General features: G+C 39.0%; 1 protein-coding gene across 1 annotated transcript in view; it reads left to right on the top strand.

Moving 5' to 3' along the window:
- Positions 1–8,624: 8,624 nt before the first annotated feature.
- The window catches only part of npffr2a (neuropeptide FF receptor 2a), a 27,958-nt gene continuing 19,966 nt past the window's right edge, over positions 8,625–16,616 (top strand). The window contains exons 1-2 of the mRNA XM_046035350.1: positions 8,625–8,743; positions 14,974–15,308. Coding sequence (XP_045891306.1) covers positions 14,981–15,308 — 328 coding nt within the window. The 5' untranslated portion in view covers positions 8,625–8,743; positions 14,974–14,980. The remainder of the gene's footprint in view (positions 8,744–14,973; positions 15,309–16,616) is intronic.

The following is a 16,616-nucleotide window of genomic DNA, read 5'->3' as shown; positions in this document are numbered from 1 at the left end:
GATCAGCTGGCTCTCTGGTGCGGTCAGAACAACCTGGAGCTTAACACGCTCAAAACTGTGGAGATGACCGTGGACTTCAGGAGGAGCCCCCCCACTCTGCCCCCCATCACCATAATCAAGAGCCCTGTGTCTGCTGTGGAATCCTTCAGGTTTCTGGGATCCACTATATCCCAGGACCTGAAGTGGGAGCCCAACACTGACACTATCATCAAGAAGGCCCAGCAGAGGATGTACTTCCTGCGTCAGCTCAGGAAGCTCAACCTGCCTAAGGAGCTGCTGATCCAGTTCTACAGTCTGTTTTTATTTTATTATTATTATAATATTGTTTTATTTTTTTATGAGTAAGCACATTGTGAGCAATGTACAATCCTGATTCAAATTCCTCGTATGTGTACACATACCTGGCAATAAAACTGATTCTGATTCTGATTCTGATTGTATAGCTATTTACCATCAGGAGGTACAGTTACTTATTAGCACCGTTTCTTATAACAACAAGAACAAGCAGCCAGGAACACTTCCCCGCTCTGGATCTGTCAGTGGGGAGTTTTGTTGTGTTTGCATGGGTCTCAATCAACAACATGAAAATCAGGTGCAGTGGAGACTCTGTGTTCTTCTGCAGAAGTGAGTCGTCTGTGTTTTAACCCTGTGTGGAAGTCTGGCAGCCTGTCCCATGTGTTCTCCTTCAGCCTGATTCACTCCAGCACGCTGTAACCTTCGAACAAATTCAAGTCAACTTCATCCCTGGAGCAAAGAAACCAAAACCTGTCTGTCAGTCTATCTGGTGGAAAAAAATGTAGACATTCAACATAGTGCAACTTGGTGTACCTGTGTTTAATGCTAACTTGACTCTCTCACAGTTACTTGGTAGGATGCTGAGTATCAACACTGGACTATCAGGACAAAATTTGACCTGTCTCTACTAATTTTTTTGGGATAAAAAAAGTTAAAAAATGGAGGCAAAGTATAAAAAAAAGAAAATGTAACGTAAAGCAAATATGAAGAAAAACGTACGAGAAGGCAATAGAGCATAAAAGAATGCAGTGAATGACAATGAAGAACTATGCAGGTTTAAAGATGATTAAGGACATTAATGATGTATAGAAAATTAACCAATGAATTCAGTAAATGAAGAAGCCAAGTGTGAAGTTGGAGCTCAGTCAAACTTAAATTGCGCTACTCATCTGTTTTTACTTTTGCACTCTGAAGAGCTGCTTCTTTATTTACCCCGTCTTATTTAGCAAGGGGAGCAGGAGAACAAATAAACATGCATGTATCCAGTTCGCTACACTCAAATATGTATTCAAACACATGGAGAAGGTTTGGAAACTCAACCTTTCTCTAACGTATACAGACACGACGTCCCTTCATTAAGCCAGACTCAGACTGCAAGAGTTTTAAAAACCATAACCGATTTTGAAATCAGGTTGCATCACTCACGGAAGGAGAAAAAGATGTTCCTCTCTGTAATACACTCTATTGTGGTCTTAGTACTGGCATAATTATCCAGATTTAACTTCTACCAAATATCTTTGAAATGATTGGGGCAGCTGAATGTGAATGCATCATGTTTTCACCAAACCAATGCTGAGTTCTTGCATAACAATTTCATAACTACATACTTGATTTGGCTCCTTCGGGCAAAGGTGTTTTGAGAGGCTTTCACCCTTTACAGTTCAGAGAACACTCCTAATAACTTGTTTGTCCTGCTCCCTGTGGCACCAGAATTAGGTTTCAAAGTCTTTTCATGTGTGAAATAAAGCACAGGTGAGACTGTGACCTCCATCTTGACTTTAGCCTCAAGAGTCCACCACAGTTTTCTGATGTCAACATCAGCTAAGTAAATGAGAGGAGAACTGAGTTCACAAAAACCCTCATTTGTGGGTGATGATGTCCTTCAAGTTTTTCAAGGGTTTATACTTCTTAGGGACGCATTTACACACCCACCAATGAATCCCTGAGCAAGACACTTTACCCCTAGCTGCTTCAGAGGTTATACAACAGTGATGCTGTTGTATAAGAGCAATTTTTATTGTTTTAGAACCTCATACTTACAATGTGGCTATAGATGGGTTTCTGGTATATAAACACTACTGGATGCGCGCCAGGCCAGGGGGCAAAAGCACTTTGGTAGCAGATCAGAAGGCTGTAGTTAACCACTGTAATCAACTTAGTTTACGCATTGTTTACAAATTCTTGTTAACTCAATAATAAATTGTCATTTCAGAATTGGATCTGTTTGTTTGTGTTTGATTTCGCATATTAATATAACATGCGCGTATTTTTTTTTTTATCTCAGACAGTGGTGTAAAAAATAGTTACATATTTCGTAAAAATCATACTGTCATGAGTTGTAGTTTTTACCATTTGTTTCTGGTGTCCTTCTGTTTACCTGTTCTTCTTGTTTCCTTGTCCTTAGTGTTTATGTCTTGTCTGGTGTTCTAGCTCGTAGTCCTGTGTTGTTTTGATATTGGTTTGGTAGTCTACTTGTTATATGGTTTCTTAGTCACTGCCTTAACTCTTGTTCCTGCGTTTTAGTTCTTTGTCCTTGTTCCCAGTCCTGTACCTTGGTTCATGTTAAGTGTTCACTCTGGTCTGTTTTGTGTTCAGTAACCTGTGTTCCGTCTGTTTCCCCGGTTGTCACTCTGCCTGCATGTCAGTCTCTCTATTCACTGTCTCTCTCTGCCTGCCTCGTTAATCTCATGTCCTTCACCTGTGTTGCTCCCGCCCTGCTCGTCAGTCCCTGTGTGTGTGTGTGTGTGTGTGTGTGTATATATACCTGGTGTTTCTGTCTTGCCTTTGTTGGATCATTGTATGCTGTCTCCTGGAGTTGCTGTGAGGTCGCCTGTTGGCTGCCTGTTTGTCGTGTCTCCCTGTCGTGTCTCCCTGTCGTGTCTCCCTGTCGTGTCTCCCTGTCGTGTCTCCCTGTCGTGTCTCCCTGTCGTGTCTCCCTGTTGTGTCTCCCTGTTACCCTGCTCCCTTTGGATCTCTGTTTGGACTACCTTAGTTTTTGTACTCGGTATTCAGCCACTCACCTGTAAGTGTGCTCGCTTTTGGTTCGTTCATTAAAACCCCTTTGTACTGTACCTCTTCCTGCCTTGTGTCCTGCATTTGGGTCCTCCAACCTGCCTCACCCACACCAAACCGTGACACATACTCATTGATGCTGTTATGAATATGCGATTAGTTAAAATGTCGGGAGGGACCTGCTTTGTTTTTTTATTTTTAAATAGCCTATATCTATAGCCTATATGATACAGCATCCTCTGGTCTGAGAGGCTGCAGTGTTTTCAGTTCGGCTGGTTGTTGACTCCTCAGGTTAATTTTTGTTCCAGTAAAGTGGGTTAATTTCTGCTGAACTGGGTTTTTAATCACTTTTAAGGGTGGGGTGGTTGAAAGTAACTGTAATGTAATGAGTAACGTGACTATTTACTTTTAATACCCACTAATAAGTAAAGTAATGTTAATTTTTAAATGAATAACTAAAACGTAAGTCATTACAATTTCTGAGTAATTTGCCCAACACTGCAGCTAGATATGCCGTATAAACTGATATGCCAAGAAGACAGAGTCCTGCTTTCTGCCCCTTGTTGCGCAGAAACCCGTCTATAGCGATGACACTGAGCGTTTGTGTAATCCCATGAGACCTGGTGCAATTCAAACATGGCGAGGCGCAGCTAAACAAATTTCATTAAACAGAAAATCTGCCAATTTAAGTTAAAGTAATAACAATCAAATCACTTTGGAGGACCTTGAAGTTTACATTGACCAGTGTTTTCACCGAGTAGTCATGGGGAAGCCCAAGAGGAACCGCACAGATGACTCGCCTGGAGCAGTCTCCTCACAAAGCGATGAGTTTACAGATAACCTGGACTCAGTAGACAAGAAACTGTATCACATTTTCTACAAAAGAATTATATTACTGGCAGTTTGATAATGTCCTGGTGAAAAAATGTATAACTAAACTGAGTTTCACTTTTAGATCCCTGACACCCAGATAGAATTATTCATAGTTTTTAGTTTACCCCATAGTTTGTCTGACTTAATTGATGCTGTGTATGTATGTGTATATATAGATAGATAGATAGATCTATCAGATGCAGCTGAAACAGCTGTGGGTAAAAGCTGCTCTCCTAAAAACAACAATAGAAGACTTTGTGAGGACATCCTGCTGTATCCCTGAACCTATTCTGATGAAATTACATGTTTGAGCAGATTTAGATTGTTGCCACAAAAGGTTTTTATTTCATCAACAAAGCTAAGATTGTATCCAATCGGCTGCTTCACAGGTTTAACCCAACAAATTATTGTTCACAGAAAATCTTTTACAGAAAATTGAGAGCAACACAGAGTGTAAAATTATTTTGGCTCACCGGTGGGAGTTCAGACAACCAAGCGGGAAAATACATTGAGTCACTAAGCACTGACTCTTAGGAATTTGTTGCTTTTTTTTCTATGTAAAGAGTAGTGTACAAAACATTCAGATAGCAGCTTCTCATTTTGCTGGCACTGACCAGTTAAAATGAATAATGTCGCTGCCAGCAGGTACCATCAGCTGTCGCAAAAGTGCTTTCTGCAAGCTGGAGTCTGTACTGGGGCAAAGATTATTTGTGAGGGAAGAAGCTCCACTTAGTCCAGTCGTGGCAGTACAGCAGTTTTACAGTGTTTGTGTAGTTCCAACAACTCAAACCGATAACTCTACGATCAGCAGCTGGCGTCGCAACAATTTCAGGAGTTGCATTCTTCAAATTCTTCTTTTATTCATACCATATCTACAGTTTAACCTTTAACTTAATAGTTTTGAACCAGGACCACCAGTATTTGGATCGATTAGCTGACAAATGAGGTGCGTCAGATTGAGCTACACCTGTTCTTTCAGCGTGCCAGATACATATTTTATCAACAATGCATATCTTCTGCTGCACTAAATTGAAATTTGGTATTTTAGTATCTTATGCAAACACATTTGGGTTAATTAAGTACATTGAGAAAACTTCCAAAAACTTGTTGTTGCTGCCAAACTAGTAAAATGTGTTGTTTTTATAATAAGGCAGACAGAGTAGTTGCAAATGCAAAATCTATTATTTAAAAGTTTTAAACCCAACACCAAATACACTGAAAAAGAGTTGTGGGCTGCTTGCCTCCACAACAGCAGAACATAAAATAGAAATACAGAATTACTGACAGTTAAAATAAATTATTAGTCATTTAAGTTTAAAATGTTTTCAAATACAGAAATGTTGGCGACAACAATTTGAAAGCTTCCCTTTGGCCTCAGACATTTTATTGACTAAATGTGTAATGAAAAAAGCAGATTCATTGATAGCCATACTTAAAAAAACTTAAATAAAACTTGACTGACAGAAGCGGAAAGGTCAGATGGGAATAGTGTATTAAACCAAATTATGTAAATGCCTGTCTCTGAAGAATATTGTTGGAAGTGATGACATGAAACTGAATTCTGCAGCCAAAGCTCCTTAGGAAGGGCAAAGCTGAGTGCTGGCAGAGACAGACAAGAATGCCAAAGACGGATGTTTGATATAGAAAATGTATATACCATAGCTACACTGCATAGAAAGCATTTGGATAATTGCTCTGCAGTGACAATTTGACAGATCTACTCACACTTGGAAACAAGAAATATCTTTTTAGAATCCAGCAGTCTTCAACTGTATATAAACTTTCGCATACTGTACACTCACTTGTTGAAGGATTCAGATCCATGTATTTCACTACCAATAGCTCCTTCAGGCCAAGTGTGGCACATCACTTTCAGCTTATGTGATTTTCAAGAAATCTTTTTTTGATCAGTTTATTTTTAATGCTGCTTGCAATGAGCAGTGTTGCTCACGTCTTGCTGCTGGCAAGCTGAGAACTGAATCACATGTCTCTATGATTCATGTCTATCAATGCACTTGTTGTACTTGTTCACCAGAATTTGTTCACATTTCAAACAGAGAAAACTGCAGAACTTCAGTTGACTCGGACACATCATTAATATACTGGCAACCCAGCAGGAGTGTTCATTTTGGTGTGCAGCCAAGATAGTGTGTAAATCTACATCAAACCGATCACCTGTTGTGCAGTGTGTCAGGGCATGGCTTCTAATGCAAAATTCAATACAAACATTTAAATACCACACTGAAAGGGAAAAGTGGCAGCTCAAACTGTCAAGAGGCTGGAGCCATGTGGGTTGAATAAAGAGTCAAGTCCCTTATATAAACCATCTATCAGCCATTCTCCTTTACTGCAGGTGGGGCTTAACTGAATGAATAGGTTTCCTAATGTGAGGTTTTCATTTATTTCAAGTTTTCTTACCAAATTACTAAACTTTTTGCTCAGACTGAAATATCTCAATCATCATATTGGATGGATTGTCAAAAAGTTTGATTTGACCCCCTCAGGATCCAAACAATGTTGGTTATCCTCTGACTTTTTCATTTGGCAATAATATCATTAACATTTTTATTTGTCCTATATGCTTTGGTTTATGACCAATTACCTGCAAAACTAATGGCATTTACATCAGCCTCAGTTGAACTTTGTTCATTGCTAATTAGCAAATTTTGCTGATAAACATGGTAAACATTATACCTGCTAAACTTCAACATGTTAGCATGTCATTGCATTGCCGCATTAGCATTAGGCACATCCTTTATAATTATGTAAAATGGAAACACAAAATGCAGGTGGCAATTGAAAACCTTAAATTTTAAGAGAACGGAACACTTGGCCAAAAAGAAACTGCATCAAGAAGTTAAATAAATTAGGTCAAATTAACCTTTCTCCAAGCATTTTCATTTGTTGTTTTAAGCTATTGAGAACATTTTTAACAAATGCTTTCAAAAAGTGGTGAGGACAAAATCTGACATTTTAAAAGGTGATGGGGATATGACCCCAGTGTAAACAACACAGATGCTGACACCTTTTTATCCTATTGACTTTAGCCTACATTACATGTACTTATGCCTGCTGTGCTGCCTCTGCAGTAACAGTCTGACGTTCTGCTGTCTGGCGGACTTGTAAAAAGACCCGCCCGTCTCTGCCTCTGATTTGCCGTCAGGTTTGGTCATAGAAGTAACGATTGGTTAGGCATCTCTCCATAGGGCTCTGGGCAAATGCAGCTGTAAAGTTGCAAAGCTCATGCCTGAGTGGAGTGGGTACATAACCAACCAACGAACCGATGACACCCCCTCCCCCTCCCTCAAATGTTTTCTCATCGGATCTGCACAAATCACGTAGGTGACCCATTTTCGTTTCAAAACGGCGAATTTCGCTGAAAGGTGAGGAGTTTGCATGTCTGCATTTTAAAATTCTTTGGGTTATGCACTGTTGAAAATCTTGACTTAATTAATAATAAAATAATCCTTTTGTTTGCTTGAAATAGTACAGTAAAGCTATGACAGAAAATAAGGGGAGAGAAAGAGAGATGACATGCATGCTTGGCCAGACTGACATAATGATTACATGGTCAGCATCTTAAACCACTGAATCACCAGGACGCCACAATAATGACAATAACTACCACTACTTTATTCTAGTTTTGAGATATTTTACTAATACTACAATTGGGATTTTTTTTGTTGATATAATAGTATCAATAGTCAGTAGCAATCAGTGAGCTACAGTGAAGCCGCAAAAGCTGACTTAATAGTGTGGTAACTTTAAGCAAAGTGCACTGTAGCCAGCTGCTGCCTGTGGCCATTCATCAGCTTTCAGCCCATTTTCACCCTGTCCACATCTCTCTTTGTTGAGTTTCATATGGAAGTTTGAAGCCCTCTGTGGTGTCTGAGGTGGAGTAAACACGATGACAGCTGCAGCAGCTATCAGAGCTTTGTTCTGAGCCAGATACAAAAGAATGCACTGATTATTTTCTATCTGGTTCAGAACAAATTCAGTTAATCAAGGTCATGATATTTAGTGGAAAATTAATATGAGAATCCTCTGAAGATATAAATGTAGGCTATTCTGAATAAGACAAATACAGTACATTCAAACATCATTTCATAATCATTTAAGATGTACGTGATATAAATGTGGTTTTTAAGAGTGTTTATTGTAGTCCAACACGAGAAAGATGAACAGTCAGTTCAATTCAAAGACCCATTTTTAAACAAATGTTTGGAGCCAACACTGCCTCTCACCTGCTTCAAATTGTATTTATATGTATTCATTAGAAATCACGGGACTTTAATGTGTGTGTGTGTGTGTCCTAGGCAGTGTGTGTTTTTGCAGTGGGCGTTAGTTTACAGTCATACAGTAAAACGTGCAGCGGCAGTGCTCTGCGCGGCTCGGACCATCTGTGACATGCCTTCTCAGCATATCATTAGACCTTTTTTAAAACAGCAGACTCTTTGACATTTCAGAGACAGCAGCTGGAGTAGATCAGGGGGGATATCACTCAACCATTAGCCTGTTCATCCAGCTCTCATCCCACCCACTTCACTCCCGACGTCACCGCATCAAACACGGACGGATCCGGCTGTTATCCTCCACTTGCGCTCTGAGTGGCTGGCTGAGCGCACCCTGTACCTACATGAAGCGCTTCCCAGCGACGCACATGAAACCGGACTGATACTGAACACAGCGGTGGACGAAGCCTGTCTCTTTATGTTTTTTCCATGCTTATCCGTGTATTTTATTTCTCTTTGACCTACCTATGTCAGAGGAAAGTGGACATTATTTAATTTTCTTTCCCTCAAAGCTCACAGCCCGTCGTCAGCTTGATTTGAAATAAATCAAGGTAAGGCAAGTTTAATTGGCGTTATTTAAAGTCAGCAGTAGACTACAAACTTTGAAACACCAGGTGCAGCAGGTGTGGCTATATGTACTTATCCGTGAAGTTTTTTTTTTAAAACTAATTTTCTTTTTTGATTGAGTTCTTAAAGTTTGAATCGGACTAATTGCAACTAAACCTCAAAAGTGCTTATTTGAGGATATTAAGGCACAGAGCTTTCAGGTCAGTAACTCAAGTGTTTTGGTGCGCCGTCCTACTCTCCATTCTGCTCTGTGCCCGGCCCGATTTATCCGCTTTGATGCTCCGGTCTCCATGTGGACACAGTAACCTCTTTGTGCCGGAGTGGTGCATCCTGATCGCAATCGCACAATTTCATGCGCCAAAGTTCACAGACGAGAAGAATAATCTGAAGCTAAAAATCCCGCTCACAGTTTATTTTCCATCAAGGCATGTGAAGTGTTGAAACTGCTGTGGGCACAAAGTGTACATCCCCATGTTCAATGTTTTTTACCTTGATCCATCGGTGTAGATCCTGTTTGCTGTTGGTAGAAGTGAAAAAAATCCCCTTAGTGCTGCTGAGGAGAAATCAGAGGCGTAGCAATACATGTTGGCCACTGAGGGCTGGGCTGAGGAGAGTCTGGGGGACGGTTGACAGTAAAAGAAATACTTAACAATACTGAAATCACTGAAATGGCTTATAATGAAACATGTCAACCTTGAATGACATGTTTTTGAACACACAATGCATAAACATTTCTGTTAGGCTTCATACAGGCTTGCTGAGTTGGACCATGGGAAATATTTCAAACTGGGGACATTCATGTTCAGTGTAGCCACACACACTATACTGTAATGACAGTTCTTACATTCAGTGACGGAAACTGAAATACCAAACTTAGTGTGGAATCAATATGGGATGAAGATTGCACAGGGCTTGTGAACATGCAATTTTTCAGATTTCCACTGATGTCTTTTTTTTTTTTCTTTCAGATCAATAACATTTCAAGTTTATTTGAAGTTGGATTTGCGCTTAATATTCCAATACTCAAAGAAGGCAACTGAAGGATTATTCACATTATTAGGTGTCTTTGTGGAACAGTTTGTTATTTTTGAGATAAATGAACAGTCATCACTTAGCTCGACTCGAAAATCATGTTTTGTGTGAGCTGCAAGCCCTATCGGAGCTTATGTAACCTGGTACTACTAGTGAGACTGAAGTGGCGCGATAACATCAGGGAAACGTGACATAATGAGAAGCTTTTGTTTTCAGATGGAAATCCTCTGCTGTTCTCTTCTGTTTTTTTTGATAATAGTATTTAGTCAGATGAGTCATGAAGAGAAGCCCTCTCAGGCCTGCTATCCTGCTCAGGGTTGTCATATGACTGTTAATGAACATATTGGTTAATGAGTTTAAACTGACATGGTGGATAAGGTTTATATTACATTTTACAAAACATGGTTTCTGTGGATCATTGTTTTTTTGCATTTCAAGATAGTTTGGTCACCTACAGCCAATATTTTTGTGTTTTGCAGTAATGGTAAATCTTTCATTCATTGAAAACTGTCTGACCAGGATTATATGATCATTAACTGGAAAACTGTGCTGAAGTTCCAAAGCTTTTAACTTTAGCATGAGCAAGTCCCATCCAGTTAGAGTTATTAAATATCTCCAGAGGAATGCTCTTCCTGTCTGGGTGGACAAAAGCCTCTGAAACCACCCTTTTACTTCTACTGCACACTAATGATTTCCATTAAAACCTTAGAATTAGCTGCACTTCTACAACTTAATTGTACTGACTAACACAGAGACTGACATTCTGATAGAGCAAGAACTACCGTGCTGCTCTAAATGAATCCTCTCAAATTGTGGTAAAAATACAACTCTGTGGGTGAAAGAGGAATTTCCATCATATCGGCAGCGGGGTGGATAAGGAGCCATTTCTCATCATTTGCAATCAAGGCTTTTACAATCAATGCACAGATTTTAAGATGAACACTGGGAAGACTGTGCTTTCTGGTAGGATGTAGTTTGATTAAGCTCATTTGTTTGTATATTAATATAGAAACAGGGATTTGTTAGACTAAAAAAAAAAAAATAGGATATGAGATACCAGAACTAGTTACTCGGTACGTTACTATATTACTTTCACTACCCCCTGGCCTGCCCCTTCCTGAAAAGTGAGAGACAACATGTTTAGGCAGACAACAAAACAAAGTGGTGTTCTGGTCATACAGTAATGCTGCGTTACTTGGAATTAGTAATTCCATATTATTACTATTTTCGAAATGGTAATCCCTTAAACTACTAGTTACTGGGAAAAGGAATAATATCCAGTAATGCTCCTGTAAAGCTTTTGTGAATTCCCAAAACACCAAACAACACACAGTAAACCTTACAGTTGCTTATATCATATAATTACAGCTCAAGTATCTGTTGGCATATTTGACTTAAACATTTAAATTTGGGAAGTAAATTGATTTTTGTGTTAAAAGGCGAAGAGAAATAGGTAAAATGAGGTTGAATCCCACAATGTGTAACTCAACACAACCTAAAACATCTGATCATGGGGAATATTGTGGACTATTGTAGGATACGCACAAATCACATTTAGCGTGGCTTCAGACTTCCATTTACTGTCTGAAAAGACTGATGCATGAGCTTCTTCTATTTGGCAAAAATAGCTTGTCTCTGCAGGAAACTGGCAAAGTTTCTACATAAAATTGCTTTTAGAGCGTAATTCTACTTAACACATTTTATGTAGAAGAAAGCGACAAAGCTATGTTCAAGTCAGTTTTGACATTGTTCACTACTAAAAAGATGTCATTGTCAGGGTCCTTGTTTGTTAGGATTTCAATCTAAGGCCCTCTGATCATATTAGATTTTTATATTAGGTGCATTTTGTAGATCTTATCTTGTTGCCAGTTGCCCACACGTGCTGAGCTTCCAGCAAACAAAGGAGAAGCTAATCCAGCCAGCTTGTTTGGAGTTACAGAGAAAAAAAAGACTGATTGAAATCTCAGAAAGTGAAACATTTTTAGTAATTAGGTCTACCTTCACCTCGGTTTCTCAGTGCTCAGTTATGCATTATCCTGCTAAAAGACCACATATAAATTTCTATAAATAAATAATTAACTGCAGAGGTGCACATTAAATAGCTTTCAAGGTGCATACTTCTCCATTCCTTTAATTAGCCACCCATGCCTTCTATTTGCCCAATCATGTTTTATTCACACTTTTATATTTTATTCAACTCCTTCACATGGAGAAAGCAGCAATAAACCCACTGTGCGTTTTACTGTCTGTGACGTGGAGCCAAACTCTAGAAAACGGCTCGTACCTGGAGACATTGCTGTTGGAATCAGTCATAAGGGAGGAAAACGGTCAGAAAAGGTGACAGAAGTAATGAAGGGAAGATCTTAATAGGGGCAAACATCAGCAAAGCCCAGAAGGTGTGACAGGTAATGAATACCTTGCCTTCCATGTTGAAGTTGCTATTGTCCATAAGCAATGCCAAATGAGGTATATCCAATCATGATTACACACAATCAGATATAATGAGCTGGATTCATAATCAAAACAGCCACACTTATTTGATACAAATCTATACTCTATAATTTCACAGAGCGATATCACAGCTGTTTATCTGCTGTTGACTTTAAGGAAAAATACACTTCAAGCCTCAAGGAAAAGCTGTTAGGGACAGAGATGGCGTTTGTATTTCTGGGCCCATTCTCATTTTCACTTGTCACAGTAGTTTTCTTATTTTTCTGAATATGTCATATTCCAGTGGAACAACAATGGAGTCAGACAGCAGATGATGTTTACAAAGACTAAAGACAAATTGACTATTTCAATTTCAGTCGCATTACTGAAAGGAATTTTAGACATAAGTGTAAGTCTGTACTGGAAGTTTTGCAGGATTTTTCTACACATATACCTACACTTAAACCTTCCAGTGAGAAACAGACCTGTGGCAAAATGTAAAAGTCTTGAGTCACTAAATGGGTTGTGGTCCATAGCATGGAAATAGGACTATGAAGTTTTAATTGGAAAAGGCTACTGAAAATGGACTACATTCAGCAGGAGTATCAATAGTTTTATTCATGCCTGCAACAGATTCATGTCTGTATTGATTTTTCGATGAGACAATTAATCTACAATATGTCAGAAATAGTCAAAGGTTACCAAATTCCAATTTACAATAAACCATGGAAAAGTAAATTACTTAAAAGGTTATTTATTTATCAAAGTAAAGTTGTTTTTTTAAGATTTTGGCACTAGATTATTGTAGTTTATCGATATATCTCAACTATTTTGTCAGTCATTTTTTCTAGCAAAGATGCCAAACATTCCAGCATTTTCTGCTTTTTTTATGATCTTATTTGGTCAATGATCACAAACTGAATATCTTTGTACAAAACAAGAAACTTGAAATCGGCACACTGGGCTTTGGGAAATTATTATATAATAATCAGCCCTAGTTTCAACCATTTAAGTATCAACAGTAAAATAAATTCAGGCATTGGTAGCAAACCATCAGAATCAAAGAGCAAGGACTGTCTAAACTCACCATTTTGTATTGACATTAAACAATTAAAAAAATGATACAAAATGCATCGCAGCTCTATTCTTTGGGGATCTGTACTTGACTTTACTATTGTCCTCTTTCTATTTCTCACCCTCACAACCTCACCCTGCTATTGCTCTCTCTTCACCTGTTCATATGCAGGAGCAAACAGGTAAAGCCCCTGTGAGGGCAGCTGAAAGTCATTTTGAGAAATTTAGAAAACCACAAAATAAGTAGCGGCTCAGGGTAAGTTGGAACACTGACAGCCCTTCATCATGAAATACAGTAACATCTGAAGTGCACTGAACAGCACAGATGGATGTTAGATCAGAGAGAGCGACGTTTCATCTGCTCACTGGTCTTTTCTGAACATCATCATTATAGTACAAAGGTTGAACCCTTTTTCATATATTATTATATTATATTAGTTCACTGCATTGTCACTTTTTATAAACTTTCTAGCCTCAGTTCTGTTACTTCTCCCGCTCATGTAAGGTAGCCACTGCAGCCAGACAGACTGATCTGCTTGAACGGCTCTACTGTATGTGCTGTACCAAATAGCTTTCTCTTATTTTTCCTAACACATTAATTAAGAACATGTCAAATTGTCAGGGAGCTTAAAGGGCACTTTGGCATAACCACTTAACTTTTGGCATTATTTTGTGAATGTTCTGAAACATGTACTTTTACAGAAGAAATATGTGACGAGCTGAGGCTTTGTCTGATTTCCATGTAAGTGCTGGTGAACTCAGCCAATATGCACTCCACATATAAAGTGGAGGCAATGGGACTATGGCATACTGTAACTAAAAACGACTTTCAGTTCTAACTTGAAGCTGCACTAAAATATTTTTATATCAGCAATGGGTTAAAATGAAACTGTAGGGTCACTAATATTGACAAACCCACAATCCCCATCAGTGTGGCTGTTATCTGTGAAAATGATCCAATAAACCCACTACCTGCCCAGTATCAAAAAGCAAACTGCAAAGTCAGCAACTACCTAGTGAATATAGTGGAGAATTTAGCAGCTAAAGAGCCAGACATCTGTACCAGGAGTTGGTGTAGACAAAACCAGAGCTGAAGGAAGGTGAATATTGAATATATATCAGGTGGATACAAACATGACTCAGTAACTCAAATGATTAGTCATGTTGCTCTTGTGTGAAAATGGACAACTGTTTGCCAAATCAAACAGCTGTTTACAGCTGATTCATGCAGATTTATGCTTCAATTTACATTTTTCTCCACTTCCATGTCTTTAGAACTTTGTCCATGTAATTAATTTAACCCGACTATACATATAACACATACATTTCGTCAATGGTGTCTAGTTTCCATTATTTGGTTAAACATTATAATGGGACAGGATAAAGAAGTGTTCAAAAGTTCTCCAAAACTAAAACCTCTTTACACATAATTTGAACATTAAGACTTTCTGTAGAATATACTGCTAGAAGAATTCAACAATGTTGTCTCCATTATAAGTATTTTTAGCATGAATGCAGAAAAATGCATTGTTGCTCTGATGCCAATAGTGTCACTTTCAGTTTTGTTTTTTGGTTGAAACAAAATAGAGAGAAAAACTAAAAACTAAACATAAGTAAAACTCCCACATCATATCGTGACTTTAATACTGAAGTTATCTGCTTGTCTTTCATTCTTCAGGTTTAAAATGAACGAAGGACTTGAGAACAGCTTGACTCAACTGTATGACAACTGGACATTTGGCAACTCCTCCGTGGAGTTCGTCGCACCCAGGAACAACATCACCTATGTTGGATTTTACCTCCATCAGCCATCCACAGCAGCCATCTTCATCGTGTCCTACCTGCTGATCTTCCTCGTGTGCATGGTGGGAAATGGAGTGGTGTGTTTCATTGTGCTGAAGAGCAAAAACATGTGGACCGTTACCAACTTGTTCATATTAAACCTTGCTGTGAGTGACCTCCTGGTCGGGATTTTCTGCATGCCCACAACTCTTCTTGACAACATAATTACAGGTGAGCAGGACAGTAATTAGATGCTTTCATTGTGTTGTTACTGCTGAACAGGAATGCTAAGCCAAGCTTACTGTGTAGTCGTAGAGGTAGTGCTATCAGTCAGTCATTTCAGCACTTTGGTCTAACAAATATTGGCTGGACTGCTGTGGAATTTGAAACTTATGCTCTACAGAGGTTGAATCCATATGACCTCAGTGACCCCTTGAAATTCCATCTAGAGCCACCTGTTACGTCCCGAGGTGTCTAGGGATATAGGGACATAAACATAAGCCAGATGTTGTTGGTTTGAAAGGATATTTATTTGAAATAACGCAAGTGGAGCACAAACAGAGGATGGGCCAATGGGTGCTGTGGAAATCAACAAACAATTATAACAAAAGGAGATCCTCAAAAGGAGGATTACTACTTACAGAGGTACTAACAAAAACAAGAATAAACCAAAAGCTCGCTAACCTACAGCATTTGAAAAACACAAAACGCACAGCACCCCTGAACCTGGTGAAAACTAACATAAAACAACTATGGTGTGTGCAAGAAAGGTGTCATTGATATCTAAGCTTAAACCTGGCCCACTCTCTTACCTTCACACAGTGAAACACACAAAGTCAAGACACAAAGTCTGGCACGGGTTACAAAACACTACTACAAGCTCTGTGACATGGGTTTCCAAGGCAAGCAACTCGGGTCAGATTGCTGCCTCGAACGGCAGACCCGCCATAAAAGCACAGGCAAATACAGGTGGGGCGGTGGCAGTCGTAACACCACCAACAGGACAAATTTTCCACATGTCCAATACTTAATCTTATGACAAGATACATTAAACACTGTAACATGATCTCAACAACTTTTAGGTGAATTAGTTGAACATGGTACAGTGGGGGGAAAAAAGTATTTGACCCCTTGCTGATTTTGCAGGTTTGCCCACTTACAAAGAATGCAACGATCTATAATTTTAATCATATGTACATTCTAACGGTGAAAGACAGAATCCCAAAGAAAATTCCAGAAAATCACATCATATGAATTTATTAAAATTGATAACCATCTGATGAGGAAAAACAAGTATTTGACCCCCTGGACAAACAGCATGTTAATATTTTGTAGAAAAGCCATTATTGGCCAGCACAGATGTCAAACGGTTTTTATAGTTGGTGACAAGGTTTGTGCACATTTCGGCAGGGATGTTGGCCCACTCCTCCCTGCAGACAGCCTCCAAATCATTCAGGTTCCGAGGTTGTCGCCTGGCAACTCGAATTTTAAGCTCCCTCCAAAGATTTTCAATTGGATTCAGGTCTGGAGACTGGCTAG

This window comes from Micropterus dolomieu, linkage group LG21 (assembly GCF_021292245.1).
Source record: "Micropterus dolomieu isolate WLL.071019.BEF.003 ecotype Adirondacks linkage group LG21, ASM2129224v1, whole genome shotgun sequence".
Taxonomy (NCBI): domain Eukaryota; kingdom Metazoa; phylum Chordata; class Actinopteri; order Centrarchiformes; family Centrarchidae; genus Micropterus; species Micropterus dolomieu.
The sequence above is the reverse complement of the archived record's forward strand: the minus strand, read 5'-3'. Positions and strand labels throughout refer to the sequence as shown.